We start from the raw sequence: 14,914 nt of genomic DNA on the forward strand, positions 1-14,914 counted from the left end.
CCCCCCCTTCCCCCCTTCCCCGTGGTAGGGAGTTCTGTCACCGTGGTGGGGTTCCCGCGTGGTTGAGCAGCCGAGCGTTCACTCGGTCCAAGACAGCTTGCGCTTCCGGATTCAATTTGCTCTTAGCCGCTCCTGCGACAGGCGTTGCGTTCACAGCATCGCGCAGCGGCAATCCACCGTCAGCGCAACGACCTCCGAAACCTAGAGTTGCCGCGCCAAGACCTACAGCAAAACTTGTCGGACCAAAACTCGCTGAACCGGGACACCCCTCCGGTTTGGCCAGTCCTTGACCGTAGGCCAGTCCTTGACCGTAGGCCAGTCCTTGACCGTAGGCGAGTCCTGGATCGCAGGCAAGTTCTGCAGCAGAAAGATTGAATCCAGGTGTTCCTCGTAGGAACTGACTCGGCGGAAGAAAGTAGTCAAACCCCGTACCGGCAGTACCGGTACCGGCGGTGATGTGAGTACCGGCTTCCGTGGTAATGGGAGCTCCGGTTCTCGTGGTCACGGAGGTAGGTTCGTAGCCAAAGGCCAGCGGGTTAGGAACCGCATGGGGCCGCAACAGGCTGGCCGGGAGGTCTGGTTGGTTCTGTTCTCGCGTCCTGGATGCCTCCCGTAGCGCTTCTTCTTGACGCAGCTCCTTGAACCGGGCCAGGTTGCGTTGACGGCGGTCAAGCAAGACCGCCTTGTCCACGAGCAAGCTGTCGCTGGCCAGCTGCGACCCCGCAGCCGTGGCCACGCTCACGGGCTCGTCCGTGCAGCAAAGGTCAGAATCATCCGAGTCGTCCGAGCCGTCCGAGCGGGGTCCGGCCCTCTGCATCATCGCCAAGGAGAGCAACTGTGGGAGCCCCAGTGCGGCTTGCGTCAGCCCAATCGGGCCCTCCCCCTGTCTCGGTGACGAGACTCGTCGCTGGCCTACGTCGGCCTCGGAAGCCGGCGTGACTGGTGACCGCCCGGCACTGACTACTGACTTGACAGCGTTGACCACCGGTGCGCCCACGGGCGGGTTATGGTCTTTCCCGGTATGGCTTTCCCCCGTGTGGGCGCCATGAGGGACCTGGGGGTGCCTGTCGCCAAAGTTTGTGCCACCACCAAGGTGTGTGCGACCGTGGTAGTGATCCGCTCCTTCTAGCGAAGGCGTGGGGTCTCCTGAGTACCCATGCGATGGCTCCAGTTGCCTGCGAACAACCACCTCGTTTGTGTCTTCGGGCATTCCCGAAGCGTTGCCTGCGATGGCTTGTTTGTAGTCGATGTTCTTGAGGGCGATTCGCTCCAGCACCTCGGGCACGCTTTGGTCGGTCTGACGGAAGGCCCAGGCGATATACTTGGCAGCTACGACGCAGTCCGGTGACTCGACGAGGGCGACATAGTTGTGTGCCGCCCCCGCGTGCGCATCCGGAGTCTCGCTGGTCGTGGTGGAGGCGACCAGAGAGGAGCGTTCCTGGAACTCATGGAGCGAACGCGGAAAGTCGTAATGAACAACCGTCGGGAAACTCTGCAGCGAATTGCGGTACCCCTTCACGGCCACCGGCGTGGTCGTGACGATGCACTGGTTGCACCGCGTCCGCACCTCGAACGTCAAACTATCCGTCAAGTCTATCCACTGCAAGACATCCACCGAGATAGGTTTGGTCTCGGGCCGCGGCACAGGCTTCCCGCTAAGCGGTTTACCACCAAGTGGCTTACCAGCAGGTGCTTTGCCGTTAAGGCTCGACTTTCTGTTTCGAAGGAGGGTCGCAACGTCCACGGCTCGCTCTTCTGTGCTACAGAACACCAGAATCTTCCCGTAGCCGCCCAATGTCGGGAGTGCTCCCTCCAGCCACTTATACTTTTTGCTCTCCGTCGCAAACCGGAGAAATCGGTTCTGCACCGGGCCGGGTCTTCGAGAGATAACAGCTCCCGCTCCGTCAACGCCAATACCCACCTTAATACCGCGGCCAATGAAGGACTTGAAGTAGTCCTCCACGCCTGGATCCCGGTGGTCCGATATATACAGCATCTGCGGCTCCGTCTCTCTGCCTAACAAGTTTTGTGCAATTTTCACTAACGACCCGTCGATTTTTTCGGTAGTTGACAAATCCGTAACCACCAGCACACTCCCATTCCCGAAATCAACTTGTTTCTCTTCTACCAAATGACATAGCTGCACAGCGCTGCAAACCAATACTTCGCTCGACGACAGTCGCGATTCACCCACGCATTGTTTCCACTCATTTGTAATGATCGATATCTATAAAGCATTTGGTGGAAAGCATCAAATATAAGAGGTCTAGAACGGCTTATAACGGGACTAGGACGGCTTACCTGAATTTGCTCTTGATGCTTTGCCCAAGCTCTGGCTTTGAGCATGGCTTGACCTAGTAGAACGGACGACTCATCTGTCGCGCACAAAACCAGCAAGACTAGTGCTTTTTGTTTACTCGAGTTTTCGTTGAGCTTCTCAAGAACATCCAAGTAAAGGCAAATGGCAAGTCTAGTTATGTTGAATTCTGACAACGCGATTTTTTGGTTCGTTGTTTCAACTCCAGTAAGTAGCTTTCCGGGAGAATGGAAATCGATAATGCAGTATGCGCTGCGGTTGTTCCAAAGAATTGGCAGAAGCTGACCCTCCAGTCCACCCGGCACAATGTAGGTCTCTTTGCAGTGTTTCACTAGCTCGTTAGGAGTGATCTATATGAAGTGAAGAAGTTGTCGCCTCTCTGGGAATCGCTGCGCACAATCCTTTCGTCGAGGTGATCGCTTCGCCGGGTGATCGCCTCGCCGGGTGACCAGTTGCTTACCTTCCATTTTCTTGCGCGCTCCTTCACCTCATCATACGATGATACGCATCCCGGAACGTTAAAGCCTTGAACGGCTACTCTTAGCCGACGTCTGAGCGCCGCCGATCTCTCTGGGGGCGCTGCTCCCAGGCCAGATCCATTCTACAAATACAAGACCTTATAGCGTAGAATTTTAATGCATCTTTTCACCCTAACCCGATTGGCTTTACGCGCAAACACGCGCGCGAGAACAAACACGCGCGCGCGCGAGAACAAACACGCGCGCGCGCCCGCGAGAACAAATATATCGGTGACGGTCATTTTTTGCATACTGATGCTGTAACAGGCGGCGGCCGGGCGCTCCGGGCAAGCATGGCATTCCAGTCGAAAGACGACGGAATGGTTATTCGCCGCTTTTCTTCATCTTCCTCATCGTCGTCGGAGTCTTCTTCGTCGGCGCTCGGCAGCTTCTCTTTCAGGACTTCTGGCCTGCGCTTCTTGGCGGCCTTGAGCTCTGCCAGCTCTGACCGTTTGATTCGAACAAGCTCGTTGTCGTCTGCATCTTCATCCTCCACTTCGCGCTCGTTCAGACTTCGTTTGGTGGGCGTTCGGGGAACAGGCTCGATGTCCTCCTCCCAAAGAACCTCGCCCCGAGGGTTCGATTTCTGGGTGGGTAGAGACTTCATAAACGCATCCAACGGGTCTTCCTCTTGCTCTTCTTGCACCACCCCTTCCTCCGCGGGTTTCGGAACAACAACCGGCTCGGAATCAACCACCAGCTCGGCAGCGTCCTCTGTCGCAGACTTGGTCGCGTCATCTGTTCCAGCCTTGGCAGTTCCAGCCTTGGCAGTTCCAGCCTTGGCAGTTCCAGCCTTGGCAGTTCCAGCCTTGGCCGCATCCTTAGTCTTAGCCTCGACAGTATCCTCTGGTAGAACAGGTTCGGCGTTAATTTCGTGGTTTGTTTGAAGGGCATGGACGTCATTCGCATTCCCACGAGCTGCACCCGCATCCGCGTTCTGTTCCGCAGCGCGCTCCCCAATAGCGCTTGCGGGGTTGCCTTTTCTCGGCTCGTCAGCTGCTGCCGCTGACGCCTCTCGGTCCCCAGGCATTATTTTTAGCCCCAAGATTTGAACACCTTCTGTCCGGGGGTAATGGACGACCGGGACGTGGACTGCCCTAAGTCGACTGGAGAGATAGCACGGTTTCTATTTTTCAGTAAAGCGGCAAAACTGCGACCGGAACTACTGGGAAGCGATACGCAGCTGCTACAAAATGTTCATCTGGAAGGATCAATCTTCTACATCTCGAGCGGCTGGCAACAGTACCAGGGCATTGTAAAGGAGCGACCTTGTGTCGGCATTTCCTGGGATCCCGATGTGAGTCAGTACGCCCAAGGAACTGGTGAAAGCGACAAATGTGAAATCCAAGTGTCTGCCGCTAATAGTACTGCCGCTAATAGTACTGCTGCTAATGGTACTGCTGCTAATGGTACTGCTGCTAATGGTACCGGCGCTAATGGTACCGCCGTTCACAGTTCTATCCAGGGCTACAGCCCGGGTTGCAGCATTCCAAATAGGTGTCAGATCATTCTCCGGGGGACGCGAACCAGCGGAATGAACGATGAAGGGGTAGAGCTTTTCGTGCCAGTTTATCAAGACGTTAGTTTTATCCCGATCGAACATATACGGAGTTGGAGCTACGGGTTGAGCTTGGTCACACTTGCAATAAACTCATACTGCGAGGAACTAGGCAGGAAACATCTGTACAGATCGTCGGACATCGCGCAGATGCTATCACGACGCACAGCAGTTTCTTTCTGTGACACACTCCTATCCAAAATTTGGCCCGATGACTGCTCGGAAAGGGGTACGCCGGGGGAGATTCGTGCCAAGGAAGAGACGCTTCTATACCTAGGTGCTTCCTTTGAGAAGGATACTGAAATTTTAAGTGGCTATGTAACTTGTGTTGATATTAGTCGAAACAGAGGTGTGTTCGACTGGTCGGAAATAATGGAACTCAAGCGCGCGTTTCCAAAACTGGAATCTCTGGATCTATCTGGCTGCACTGGTCTTTTCCACACCTTTAGCCGCCCGCTCGAGAACAATGCGAACGTGTCCTGGCTGCGGAGTATAAAGCTTCGAGACCTTCACGACCCCCCAGATGCCCCTCCTTCTGGACGTACGAGGCATATATGCGCGCTGATACACCGCCTAGGGGATGTTGTCGACATCTTAGACTTGGCAGGTAGCGTTCAGAACGAACAGGAGTTAGCCGCTATTTTCTCGGAGGCCCGACCGTGCACGAGTGAGCCGTCACAGTCGACGTTTCAGATCAAGAGCTTGCGATTGAGATTGAAGAAGTTGACGCTCCCGCTGTTGGCCTCTTTACCTGCCGAAGTCCACGGCCTGGTGCTCGAGCAGGGTCAGCTGATGTTTTCTGGTGGCGGTCCCCCTATGCGTCTGGAGGAGGTGACCGCCCGCGATTCGTTTCTTAATTGGTACGAGTTGCTGGAGTTAAGCAGTTGTGCATCTCAGGTACGGTCCCTTAAGATCGCGTATCCCAAAACTTCGTTCAAAGGCGATGTCAATCCTACGCAAACAGTTAGACACATTGCCGTCTCCATTTTCCCCTTGCTCAAAGATTTGAACGGCACCAAGATACATAGCGGTGTTGCTACCGGCAGAGTTGGAACGGACACGAGGGAAGAGGCTGAACTGTATACAATCAGTCTGTATCAGCGTGGACTCCTCTTCGACGTGTTAGGTAAGGCAGGCGTCCCCAGTCGATATACCACCAAGCTTATTGACTGCTCTCAACGCATACCGCCGAATGGCCAGCTTAATTCTTTAACGGCCGATGATGTAACTGAGGATGGCCTTTTATTGATAATGAGCTGGCTGGAAAAACTGTTCAAAACACATCAAGTCAACTTCGATCCAGAATTGCTTCTGAATCCCAGTCCCCCTGAGGAACTTGTACCTACCACCGTCAGACCCACAATCCGACTGACGCCGGCCGGAGAGGTGCACCGTCTCAAAAATCCCGTCGAGTTGTCGTCGTTTGAGTTGTCGTCGTTTCAAATATTCCCCGACGTGACCACAGTCCTAATGCTCAAATACCGGATAGCCCTGCAGTTAAGCCGGCGGTTGGACACACCCGTGACAATGGGACAAGTTACGCTGCTGTACAAGGTCCGTCCCAATGCTTTCTGTTCCACAAACACTCCCGGTACACTTTGCAATCTAGCTGTAAATAACCAAAGGAACAAGTTAGATGCCCATCAAACTGATGGCCTCCTGGAGAAAAAAGACACGGAAGAAGATGGCGCGGAAGAAGATGGCGCGGAGGAAGATGGCGCGGAGGAAGAGGACACGGAGGAAGAACGGAGACTGGTCCGCCTTGAAAATAGGTTAGGCATTAAGCATGAAAAAACCGACGAAGTTGTCATGGGTCCCAACTGGGCCTTCGTGGACAGCGTGCTACGACTGGACCGGGAAGAAAAGGAGTGCCGCATCACCGTTCAACTGGCACGATAGTCAACTGACGGAGCAGTCAGCTGCCAACGCGGCAAGTCCTGGTCGGTTGGGCCACGCGACGGCGGAAAAAAAATAGCTCATTGCTGGCAAGGTCAAGTAGGGTCCATGCGATGTATAGGTGGGACAGGTTTGACGGGTTGGCGACACGAACAGATGTACGTGTACCCACAGTATACGCAGCCGCACATCCGGTCTAACCGATTGCGAGATTTGGCGGCCGTTGGCGACTGGCACACATTTCTGTTGACGCACGCAACGTCCACGCTGTTACACGAAACTGAAGATGGGCTGTACCATAACGCCATCCTCTCGCTGGGCTATTTGGCCTCCGCGGCAGGCGTCCTTGGTATCATGTTTGTCATCATATATCTTAGCCATCGGGAGTCGCAGTCGCGCAACCGGCGGCACTCAATTCAACGCCGGAAGCGACGAGGTCGACAAGGCCGTCGAGAGTGGCACGGCAAACGGTGACATCATCTAAGCAATTCGCATTCATAGGCGATGCATGACGGATGGAGGGATGAAAGAACGTCGTGGAGGCGAAGGCGGTGTTGGTTGCGTCACTGGCAAGCGCTGCTTGTCCCGGTGTTTGGAGCCAGCGGCCTTTGCGCGAAGAAAGACACGACGGGAGTTTTTTCGACATAAATTTGACGCAAGTGTTGTGGGTACTAAAAGAGCGGTAAAATGGTAAGCGACCTTTTGGAGTATTGAGGCCCTGAGGCCAAGTTGCTGGTTGCAGAGTCCCGATTGCGCGCGCGCACACACGTGTGTGCGTGCGGGCGGGCAGCGGGACTGGCGCTAGTGGCTCCCGTTGTTTTGTGGTCGCGCTTGTTGACAGTGGTGTGTTTGTAGGCCATTGATATCCCCGCTAGACAGTTGAGGGCTGCTAAGAAGCACCAGAGGAAGGAGTGCCAGTCTCCTTCTCCGATTCGCAAGAATTTGGTGACTTTGTATGAGTTCTTGGCTCGCCGTACGGACTCTGCGTTCAACGCCAAGGTTGCGCACCTACTCATCCGCACCAACTCCGTGTTGGCGCCCATGAGTGTGGCCAAGATGGCCGAGCACCTGAAAAGCAAGGAGGACAAGATCGGCTGCGTGGTGGGCACCATCACGAACGACCTCCGCGTGGAGAGCATCCCCAAGATGACCATCTGCGCCCTCCGCTTCTCTGAGGCCGCTCGCGCCCGCATCGAAGCCGCTGGCGGCGAGTGCCTCACCTTCGACCAGCTCGCCATCCGGTGCCCCACTGGCGAGAACTGCCTCATCCTCCGCGGACCCACTGGCAACCGCAAGGCCCGGAAGTACTTCGGCAACCCCGCTGGCAACCCTAAAAGCCACACGCGGCCCCGCGCGAACCCCAAGTACTCCCACTAAGCCGCTGCACTTTTTGACTGAAACAGAACAGCACGCAACCTTCTCGCAGAATACCCCAGACCGAGCAAGGAACCCTCACTTTGGATAACGCCCAGCTACTCCGGTGTTACCAAGCTACTCCGGTGTTACCAAGCTGCTCCTGGAACTGCCACTGGTACTGAGAAGCAGCCCTAATAACACCAAGCCACACTGATAAACAGTTAATGAACTCCCGACCCACTTCTTCGAGCTTACCCAAAGGTTCATGGAGAGGCACCCACCCAAGTTCGTGGTCGACTTGCGGGTGGAGTCTCCCATCCCCGATCCGTGGGGTGGGATGCGACTATCGTCGGAACCGACGGGTGAGTTCGTTCGTCGACTGGTCACTCTTCTCGGACGGCGCTGCCTCGGAGTTGTTGAGTGCTGCCTCGGGGTCTGTATGGGCTGTGGTCCTTGGAGAGGAGTGAGGCGAAGGGGACGACGTCAGTTTTTTCTCTTTTGCGTATTTTCTTCCCAGTGGTAGTTCGTGCGCAATTCCAGTCTGCGGGTGAGTCAGCGAGAGCTCCAGCACTGGTGGCGGTAAGTGCGGAGCTGTGTCCGCTGGTGGCGGTGGTTCGGTGTTGCATGCGCACGAGTTGTAACAGACGGCGTAAGTGTGGGTAGTCAGGTTCGTCTGTGAATCTGAGAGAGTGGCAGTATCTGAGGTATTGGATGAATTCTCGTGGTTGGTCTTGACAAAGTACTTCGACAGGTGTAGCTAGTTTCCGTTCCATGATGAGTGAGTATTTCTCCTGTTTTTTAGAGGCCTTGAGACCTTGCCAAGGCAGCATACCATTGCGCGCGAAATAGAGCATAACATAACCCGCCGCTTCCAGGTCATCTCGGCGACTCTGTTCAATACCCAGATGTGCATTGATGCTGGCATAACGAGCCGTCCCTGTCAGACTTTTATCTTCGCGGTATGGGATGTGTTCACCTGTGCGAGGATCTTGATAACGCTTTGCCAAACCAAAATCGATCATGTATAACACCTTACTCTTCTCATTCCGACCCAGTAGGAAATTCTCCGGTTTTATATCCCGATGAATGAACAAGTTCCGGTGCAAAAACTCGATCCGTCGCAACATCTGTTCCATTAAACTTAACAATGTGTGCAAACTAAAACTCCTATCGCATAGACAAAATAAATCCTCCAATGATGGACCCAATAATTCCGTCACCATCACAGTAAAACATTCCTTTGTTAAAGGCCCATTAACCACACGACACACCATCACCTCCACCACGCCGCTGTAATACAACTGCGCAATACCCTCGCCGCCTTGCAAACGACGTAACAGCTTCGCCTCGTATGCCAATTGCGGATGCTTCGCCTTACACGACTCCTGCAACAACCATCGTACGTATCGCCGCGCACACACTCGCCGCGCACACACTCGCCGCGCACACACTCGCCGCGCACACACTACTATCAACTGCCACCGGTTACCTGCTGACTGTGTGGTTCATCCTGACTGTGTGGTTCATACTGACTGTGTGGTACACACTGACTGTGTGGTTCATACTGCTGTGCTGAAAGCTGCTGTGGAGGGCCGGCCGGCTCTTTTCAATTGGTGAACCAACAGCACCCTGTTTGACCTACCCGACTGGCCGGTTGCCTGGGACCGTGCGGGAGACTTACGAATTTCATTGCAGCTTCCCTTCCCGTTTCAATGTCCCTGCCGATGTATATCTCCCCAAAGCTGCCATTGCCAATCCTCCTACCGAGCGTCCAGAGGCCTCCGATGACGCAACCAGGGACTAATCGAGCATCAGACATAACCAGAGATCGGTGCGCGGAAAACCCACAGCCGGTCCTGGTGCCGCCGCTGCGGACTCAAGCGGCAGTTCCACTGGTGGGAGCTAGTGGGTCCAGCCACACTAAGGTCGCCGCAGATGGGTCATGACGGTCGTTTCGAAGGCCCGCCGGCCGGCTTGGGACATTCTCGAACACGACCTAAAGCCAAACAGGATCCAGACTCGAATACGACCACGTAGTTAAACATCCCCTTCATCACGGCTTGGTAAGGCTTTGGCATCACGGGTTGGTAAGGCACAGGCATCAGGTCACAGGAATGAGATGATTCCGACACCAATGATATTGAAATGATCAGCGAGGAGTCGTGCAACCGACCCCGGCGGGGCTCGGGAGGCACAGGGGCGCAACTGGTAGAGGGCCACAGCCGTCCAGCTGGTGCCTTTGACGAGAATTGTATTATCCGCTTCTACAAGTCCTCCATCACAACCACCGAGTACGACCAGGATTCCTCGTCTGTTATCGTAGCTGACTGAGTGACCATGAAGGCGAGATCTCTTGCGCAGTATTTCAGGAGCGGTCCACCAAGTCTTTCTCTGTTCTGGCGCAACCTCCTTTACCGCTGCCGGTTGCCTCCAGCCCGGGTCGAGGCGATCTGGGTCGGAGCGATCTGGGTCGGAGCCATCTGGGCCCCAGCCATCTGGGTCCATGGTAGAAGTGTACAGATGTTCGGTGGTCCAGCGGAGGGTGTTTAGGTCTAAGGTTGAGAGTTGGCAGTCACGACCGCCGTACATCATCCACCGGTTGTCGCCTACGACGGTACCGGCATGCCGCGTCTTGGCCGAGGGATCCGGACCCATTGTGCTCACCAGCTCCCAGGAACGTGAGACGCTCCAAGGCAGCGGCGGTCTCCTCGTCCGGGTGAGCATCTTGGCATCCACCAAACTGATTCGCCAAACTTCATTGTATATTTCCCCCCAACACGCGCCGCCAAAGATATAGAGCCAATCTCTATGCACGCATGCAACCTGGCCCGCCCGTTCCGACGGCCACCCGCGTCGGTTCCCGCGTCTGCTGTCTCCCGCGTCTAGAGAAGGAATCGTAAGGGCCATCGGTGTGAAGGGGACTCCAAGTTCCATTTCCGCCAAGATGCTCTCGGTCGGGAGAACTGTGCTGGGAATGACTTCGGCCCAGAGGCCACAGTCCAAGTCGTAGAGCCAGAGGTCGTTGAACACGACTGCGCCGTTGCTGCCACCGAAAACCACCAAAAAGTTCCGCCAGACCGCGGCACTGTGCAACGATCGCGGTGCCGGTGGGTCGCTATGGTACGCGTGTCTCGTCCACACCGCCTTCTGCCCCCGCATATTCTCCCCGATGTCCTCTCCGATGTCCTTTCCCCAGAAGTCCTTTTCTCGCAGATCCTCTTTCTGCAGATCCTCTCCCCGTAGATCGAAGGTCCACAGGTCGTTAAGGTGACCGTGGGCCGAATCACCTCCGAACAGGACGAGAAACTGGTCGCGGTAGCCGACCATGCTGTGCCCCCATCGGCTGCAGGGCAGTGGGCTGTTTCGCCCCACGCCCACCGGTCGCCATTCGCCCCGGTCCAAGTCAAGGTAGCGCAACTCGGTGTCCCCCGGAGCCCTGGAACACCCGCCGAAGGCGTAGATGCTGGACGCCACATACGCCGTGGCCAGCCCAACAACCACTGAGCGCCGCTCCCGATGACCTCCAGCCATAAAGCGACCGCCGCCTACTCCCCATCGAGGACTCTCATGGAAGGATAACTCCGATCGACGGAAAGATAACTCCGAGTGACGGAAGGATAACTCCGAGTGACGGAAGGATAACTCCTCACTAGACGCAGCCCACCGGTCGGGGGGTGGACACTCACCTGTCGATCCCCCGAACATCTCGGAAGACGGCGCTTCGGACCGCGTCCCGTTCGTACCCAACGGCACATGGTCCTCTCCCTGGTAACGGTCGGGGCCTTGATATTCCCCAGAACGGTTGCCGCAACTGCGGGGGCCGTCAACCTCATAGCCTTCTGGCTCTCGTCGGTTCCATTCCTGACGTCCTAATTCCTGATGGTCTAGGTCAGGATTTAAATGAAACTTGACCCAGTTCCTTGCGACGCACGGCATCAGTCGCCTGGCGGATTTCCAGCCCCGTACGCGTCCCACTTGATGTGAAGCGGGATGCAGAAACCGGGCGATGAACAAATGCCCTCCCGGTTCTGACTCATCTCCCTTGTCGCCAATCAGAGAAGAGGCGTCCGGCTGTGAGTCGGTAGGTGCCTCATGGGTGAGTGTCTCGCATGTCATAACTTGGTTCGCGGTAGCCTTTCGGCTTCGAATGTATCGTTGGAATACCTGCATGGGCAATGGCGCTTCCATGAACTGTTTGAGGCTGTGCAACGCAACAGGGGTGTGTGCAGACCCGGGAAGGTCGGCAGTCTCATGATCGGCAGTCTCATGATCGGCAAAAGTGGTTGTCTTCGAGTCCGTGTTTTGGGAACTGCTTTGTGGCGCTATGGTTTGTGGCTCTAGACTGCTCCGTAATGAAGGTTGTCTACTGACTAGCGGAGGAGAGATGCTTGAATCCAGCGATGAGGGAATATCATCATCTCGTTGAGACCAGAGCAGGGGCTGAAAAGACATGTCCGACCATGTGGGGCTGTCTCCTATGTTTTCCAAACGTAGCACAACTTACCGGCCCATCCCGCTCAGCACCGTCTGGACTCTGTCTTCGACCATGGGTTCTCCATCACCACCCTTATGACCACGACCGTTATTTCAATCACGCATATTTGGGCCAAGTTGGACCTGATCCAAGTGTTGGACCTGATCCAAGTGTTGGACCTGATCCAAGTGTTGGACCTGATCCAAGTGTTGGACCTGATCCAAGTGTTGGACCTGATCAAAGTGTTGGACCTGATCGAAGTTGGACCAGTGTCACCACCGCCACGAAAAGAGGCTCCAGAGTGAGAGTACCGACGCCTCAGTCGTTGGATAGGTTGACGCCTCAGTAAACAAAGGGTAGTAAACAAAGGCCTTGATGTAGTGATTTTTATGTTGGAGATTACTCAGTCCGTACTGCTACAAATATTCAACACGTCAGCGGTGTATGATGTATATTTGGGAGGAGTTGGAACAGTGGAGGAAGAGCGAAGTCCGGTTGATGGGACCACGGTTGTTGAAAGAGTGATTAATTTCTGGCCAGTGGCGAACGTTGACAGAATTTCAAACTTGTTTACGAGTTCGACCCAGCCGCTCAGTTCCTTTTGTTATTTCTGCTTTGATGGCTGCTTGCCTACAGTGGAGGAGCTGGACACCTTCTTCGAGGGATTCCTGCCCAGGTACGTCATTCAAGTGAGACAACCATTTGAGGAAGTAGTTGTGCCAGTATCTGACAGAAGTGAGGACGTAGCGAATGCAGATAGTGACAGTGAGTTAGTGAACCAAGTCGAACGCAGAAAAGTTAAGATGAATGAAGCGATGATGAATGAAGCGATGATGGATGAAGCGATGATGGATGAAGCGATGATGAATGCAGAGATGCAGCACCGAAGGACAGGCTCCGGGGTCATCGATGAACCCGGGATAAAGAAAGAGAAGGTTCCTGTACCCTACGAGCAGTGTATTATGTCGGTAGTGTGTTTGATTGGAAATGGTCGATCAAATGATACACTGTACCAGCCTGTAGAATACACCGTAGATATGGATAAGTATGCGGCAAAGGTGTACGACAATCTGCGCAACCGAGGAGTCCTCTCAGACCTGAATACAACACCCTGCTCGTTTCCCGAACATAGAGCTTTCTACGGCGTTGTCCCGAGTCGGGCAACTGATGCCACTGATGACGCTCAGATGGAGACCGACAAACACCCCCTCACGGAGGTCTTGCTAGAGGCTATCATTACGTACGAAGAATTTGCCGCCAAGTCAACCAAGTTTATCCAATTCGTCAACCACCTCAACCTCCAGGGAAGAGGGGCTGAAATACACCTCAAATACCAGGAACTTTTGCGCCGCAAATTTGCAGACGGAAGGAAGTACTCGCAATGAGGCTGGCCTACTCACATTGAGACCTCATAGTCACTGAGACCTCATAGTCACTGAGACCTCATAGTCACTGAGATGCCTCACTTAGCGCAACACTTCTACCCATCATACCGCATTCAATCATGTTGCAGCCACCCTCAGTAACCTTTTCTTTGTCTTCCCTACCCCTTTGTGTTGTTTGGTCGCTCTTTGGCGGCAAGTTGTGCGTTGGTGTGTCAAAAAGGTTTACTGCCTGTCACACTTGACTTTGTTGAGGCTGGACTGCGCCTTTTCGATGGCGCACTGTGCCTCTTGCACGGCAGCGCACGTGTCCTTGCGGTTAGGTTCACACGACCCTTGCTCGCATTGGTTCTTGTCTTGGCATTGATCAGATGCCTTGGCCTCGCACTTGTTGTCTTCCTTGGCCTCATTCTGCCTAGCCGGCTTGGCAGCGGCCTGTTGGGGTGCCTTCTCGTCGTTTCTTTGGTCGGGTTGGGGCAAGGCGACTTGTTCTTGGGCGGGGCAGTTGGGTCCGGTGCAATCCTGACTCTGTGTGGGGCAGGACTTGCAGACGGTTTCAGAGGCAGGCTTGGCGCGAGTAGTGGTGGCGAGCTTGGTGCACTGGGACTCCTTGGCGGAGCGGATGGCCGCTCTGAAGGCATCCTGTTTGGCGTGGGGCGCGGGGGCGACCTTCTTGTCCTTATTGATCAGCTCCTCAATGGAAACCGCACGAGTAATGGTTGTACACGGCACCTCCGCAGACGGCTTAGCCGCCGCGTGTACCGCTGCCTTTTGCTCAGCTGCATGGGCGCTGTCAATGGCCCCCTGTGCCGCATCTTTGTAACTCATCTTCATGCCTCGGAAAGCACCAGCACCTGCCTCCACGGCGTCCTTTGCCTTCAGCTGCACTGTGTCCTTCACGTCCTCCGCCTTCTGGGCTGCGGTATCCATGGTAGTCTTGGCCTGAGATGCGATGTTGTCCTTAGCATCCTCCGCCTTGTGAGCTGCAGTGTCCCACGAAGTCTTGGCCTGAGACGCAAGACTGTCCTTAACGTCCACCGCCTTCTCCGCAACCGCATCCACTGCCGCCTTCGCTCCAGAGGCGATGCCGTCCTTCATGTCTACCGACTTCTCCGCCACGGTGTCCACTGTGGCCTTCACCTTGTCAGCGGCAGAATCCAAAGCGGCTTTAGCGCGAGACGCAAAAGTGTCCTTGGCATCTTCAGCCTTGTGGTCTGCGGTATCCAAGGTAGTCTTGGCATGAGAGGTGAGGTTGTCCTTGGCATCATCGGCCTTGTGAGCTGCGGTATCCAAGGTAGTCTTGGCATGAGACGTGAGGTTGTCCTTGGCATCATCGGCCTTGTGAGCTGCGGTATCCAAGGTTGTCTTGGGCAGTGAGAGGTGGAGGTTGTCCTTGGCATCATCGGCCTTGTG

The 14,914-nt window shown here is 55.1% G+C and overlaps 8 protein-coding genes across 8 annotated transcripts; 3 read left to right on the plus strand and 5 right to left on the minus strand.

Moving 5' to 3' along the window:
- Nucleotides 1-37: 37 nt before the first annotated feature.
- On the minus strand, nucleotides 38-2,346 carry GNI_004010 (hypothetical protein; the record flags this gene model as incomplete). The annotated part of the gene is made up of 2 exons (XM_011130238.1): nucleotides 38-2,227; nucleotides 2,302-2,346. The coding sequence occupies 2 exons, from the start codon at nucleotides 2,344-2,346 to the stop codon at nucleotides 38-40; spliced, it is 2,235 nt and encodes a 744-aa protein (XP_011128540.1).
- Nucleotides 2,347-3,073: 727 nt separating this feature from the next.
- On the minus strand, nucleotides 3,074-3,865 carry GNI_004020 (hypothetical protein; the record flags this gene model as incomplete). Its single annotated transcript, XM_011130239.1, has 1 exon — nucleotides 3,074-3,865. One exon carries the CDS (start codon nucleotides 3,863-3,865, stop codon nucleotides 3,074-3,076), a length of 792 nt encoding a protein of 263 aa, XP_011128541.1.
- Nucleotides 3,866-3,907: 42 nt separating this feature from the next.
- GNI_004030 (hypothetical protein) lies at nucleotides 3,908-6,292 on the plus strand (the record flags this gene model as incomplete). The annotated part of the gene is made up of 1 exon (XM_011130240.1): nucleotides 3,908-6,292. One exon carries the CDS (start codon nucleotides 3,908-3,910, stop codon nucleotides 6,290-6,292), a length of 2,385 nt encoding a protein of 794 aa, XP_011128542.1.
- A 505-nt stretch (nucleotides 6,293-6,797) lies between these two features.
- Nucleotides 6,798-7,666, plus strand: GNI_004040 (60S ribosomal protein L18; the record flags this gene model as incomplete). Its single annotated transcript, XM_011130241.1, has 2 exons — nucleotides 6,798-6,971; nucleotides 7,145-7,666. 2 exons carry the CDS (start codon nucleotides 6,798-6,800, stop codon nucleotides 7,664-7,666), a joined length of 696 nt encoding a protein of 231 aa, XP_011128543.1.
- A 362-nt stretch (nucleotides 7,667-8,028) lies between these two features.
- On the minus strand, nucleotides 8,029-9,464 carry GNI_004050 (casein kinase I; the record flags this gene model as incomplete). Its single annotated transcript, XM_011130242.1, has 2 exons — nucleotides 8,029-9,030; nucleotides 9,327-9,464. 2 exons carry the CDS (start codon nucleotides 9,462-9,464, stop codon nucleotides 8,029-8,031), a joined length of 1,140 nt encoding a protein of 379 aa, XP_011128544.1.
- Nucleotides 9,465-9,751: 287 nt separating this feature from the next.
- On the minus strand, nucleotides 9,752-12,097 carry GNI_004060 (kelch repeat protein; the record flags this gene model as incomplete). The annotated part of the gene is made up of 1 exon (XM_011130243.1): nucleotides 9,752-12,097. The coding sequence occupies one exon, from the start codon at nucleotides 12,095-12,097 to the stop codon at nucleotides 9,752-9,754; it is 2,346 nt and encodes a 781-aa protein (XP_011128545.1).
- A 117-nt stretch (nucleotides 12,098-12,214) lies between these two features.
- Nucleotides 12,215-13,504, plus strand: GNI_004070 (hypothetical protein; the record flags this gene model as incomplete). Its single annotated transcript, XM_011130244.1, has 2 exons — nucleotides 12,215-12,420; nucleotides 12,466-13,504. The coding sequence occupies 2 exons, from the start codon at nucleotides 12,215-12,217 to the stop codon at nucleotides 13,502-13,504; spliced, it is 1,245 nt and encodes a 414-aa protein (XP_011128546.1).
- Nucleotides 13,505-13,726: 222 nt separating this feature from the next.
- Nucleotides 13,727-14,599, minus strand: GNI_004080 (hypothetical protein; the record flags this gene model as incomplete). Its single annotated transcript, XM_011130245.1, has 1 exon — nucleotides 13,727-14,599. One exon carries the CDS (start codon nucleotides 14,597-14,599, stop codon nucleotides 13,727-13,729), a length of 873 nt encoding a protein of 290 aa, XP_011128547.1.
- Between the last annotated feature and the right edge of the window lie 315 nt (nucleotides 14,600-14,914).

Source organism: Gregarina niphandrodes (genome assembly GCF_000223845.1).
Source record: "Gregarina niphandrodes unplaced genomic scaffold scaffold00001, whole genome shotgun sequence".
Classification (NCBI taxonomy): domain Eukaryota; phylum Apicomplexa; class Conoidasida; order Eugregarinorida; family Gregarinidae; genus Gregarina; species Gregarina niphandrodes.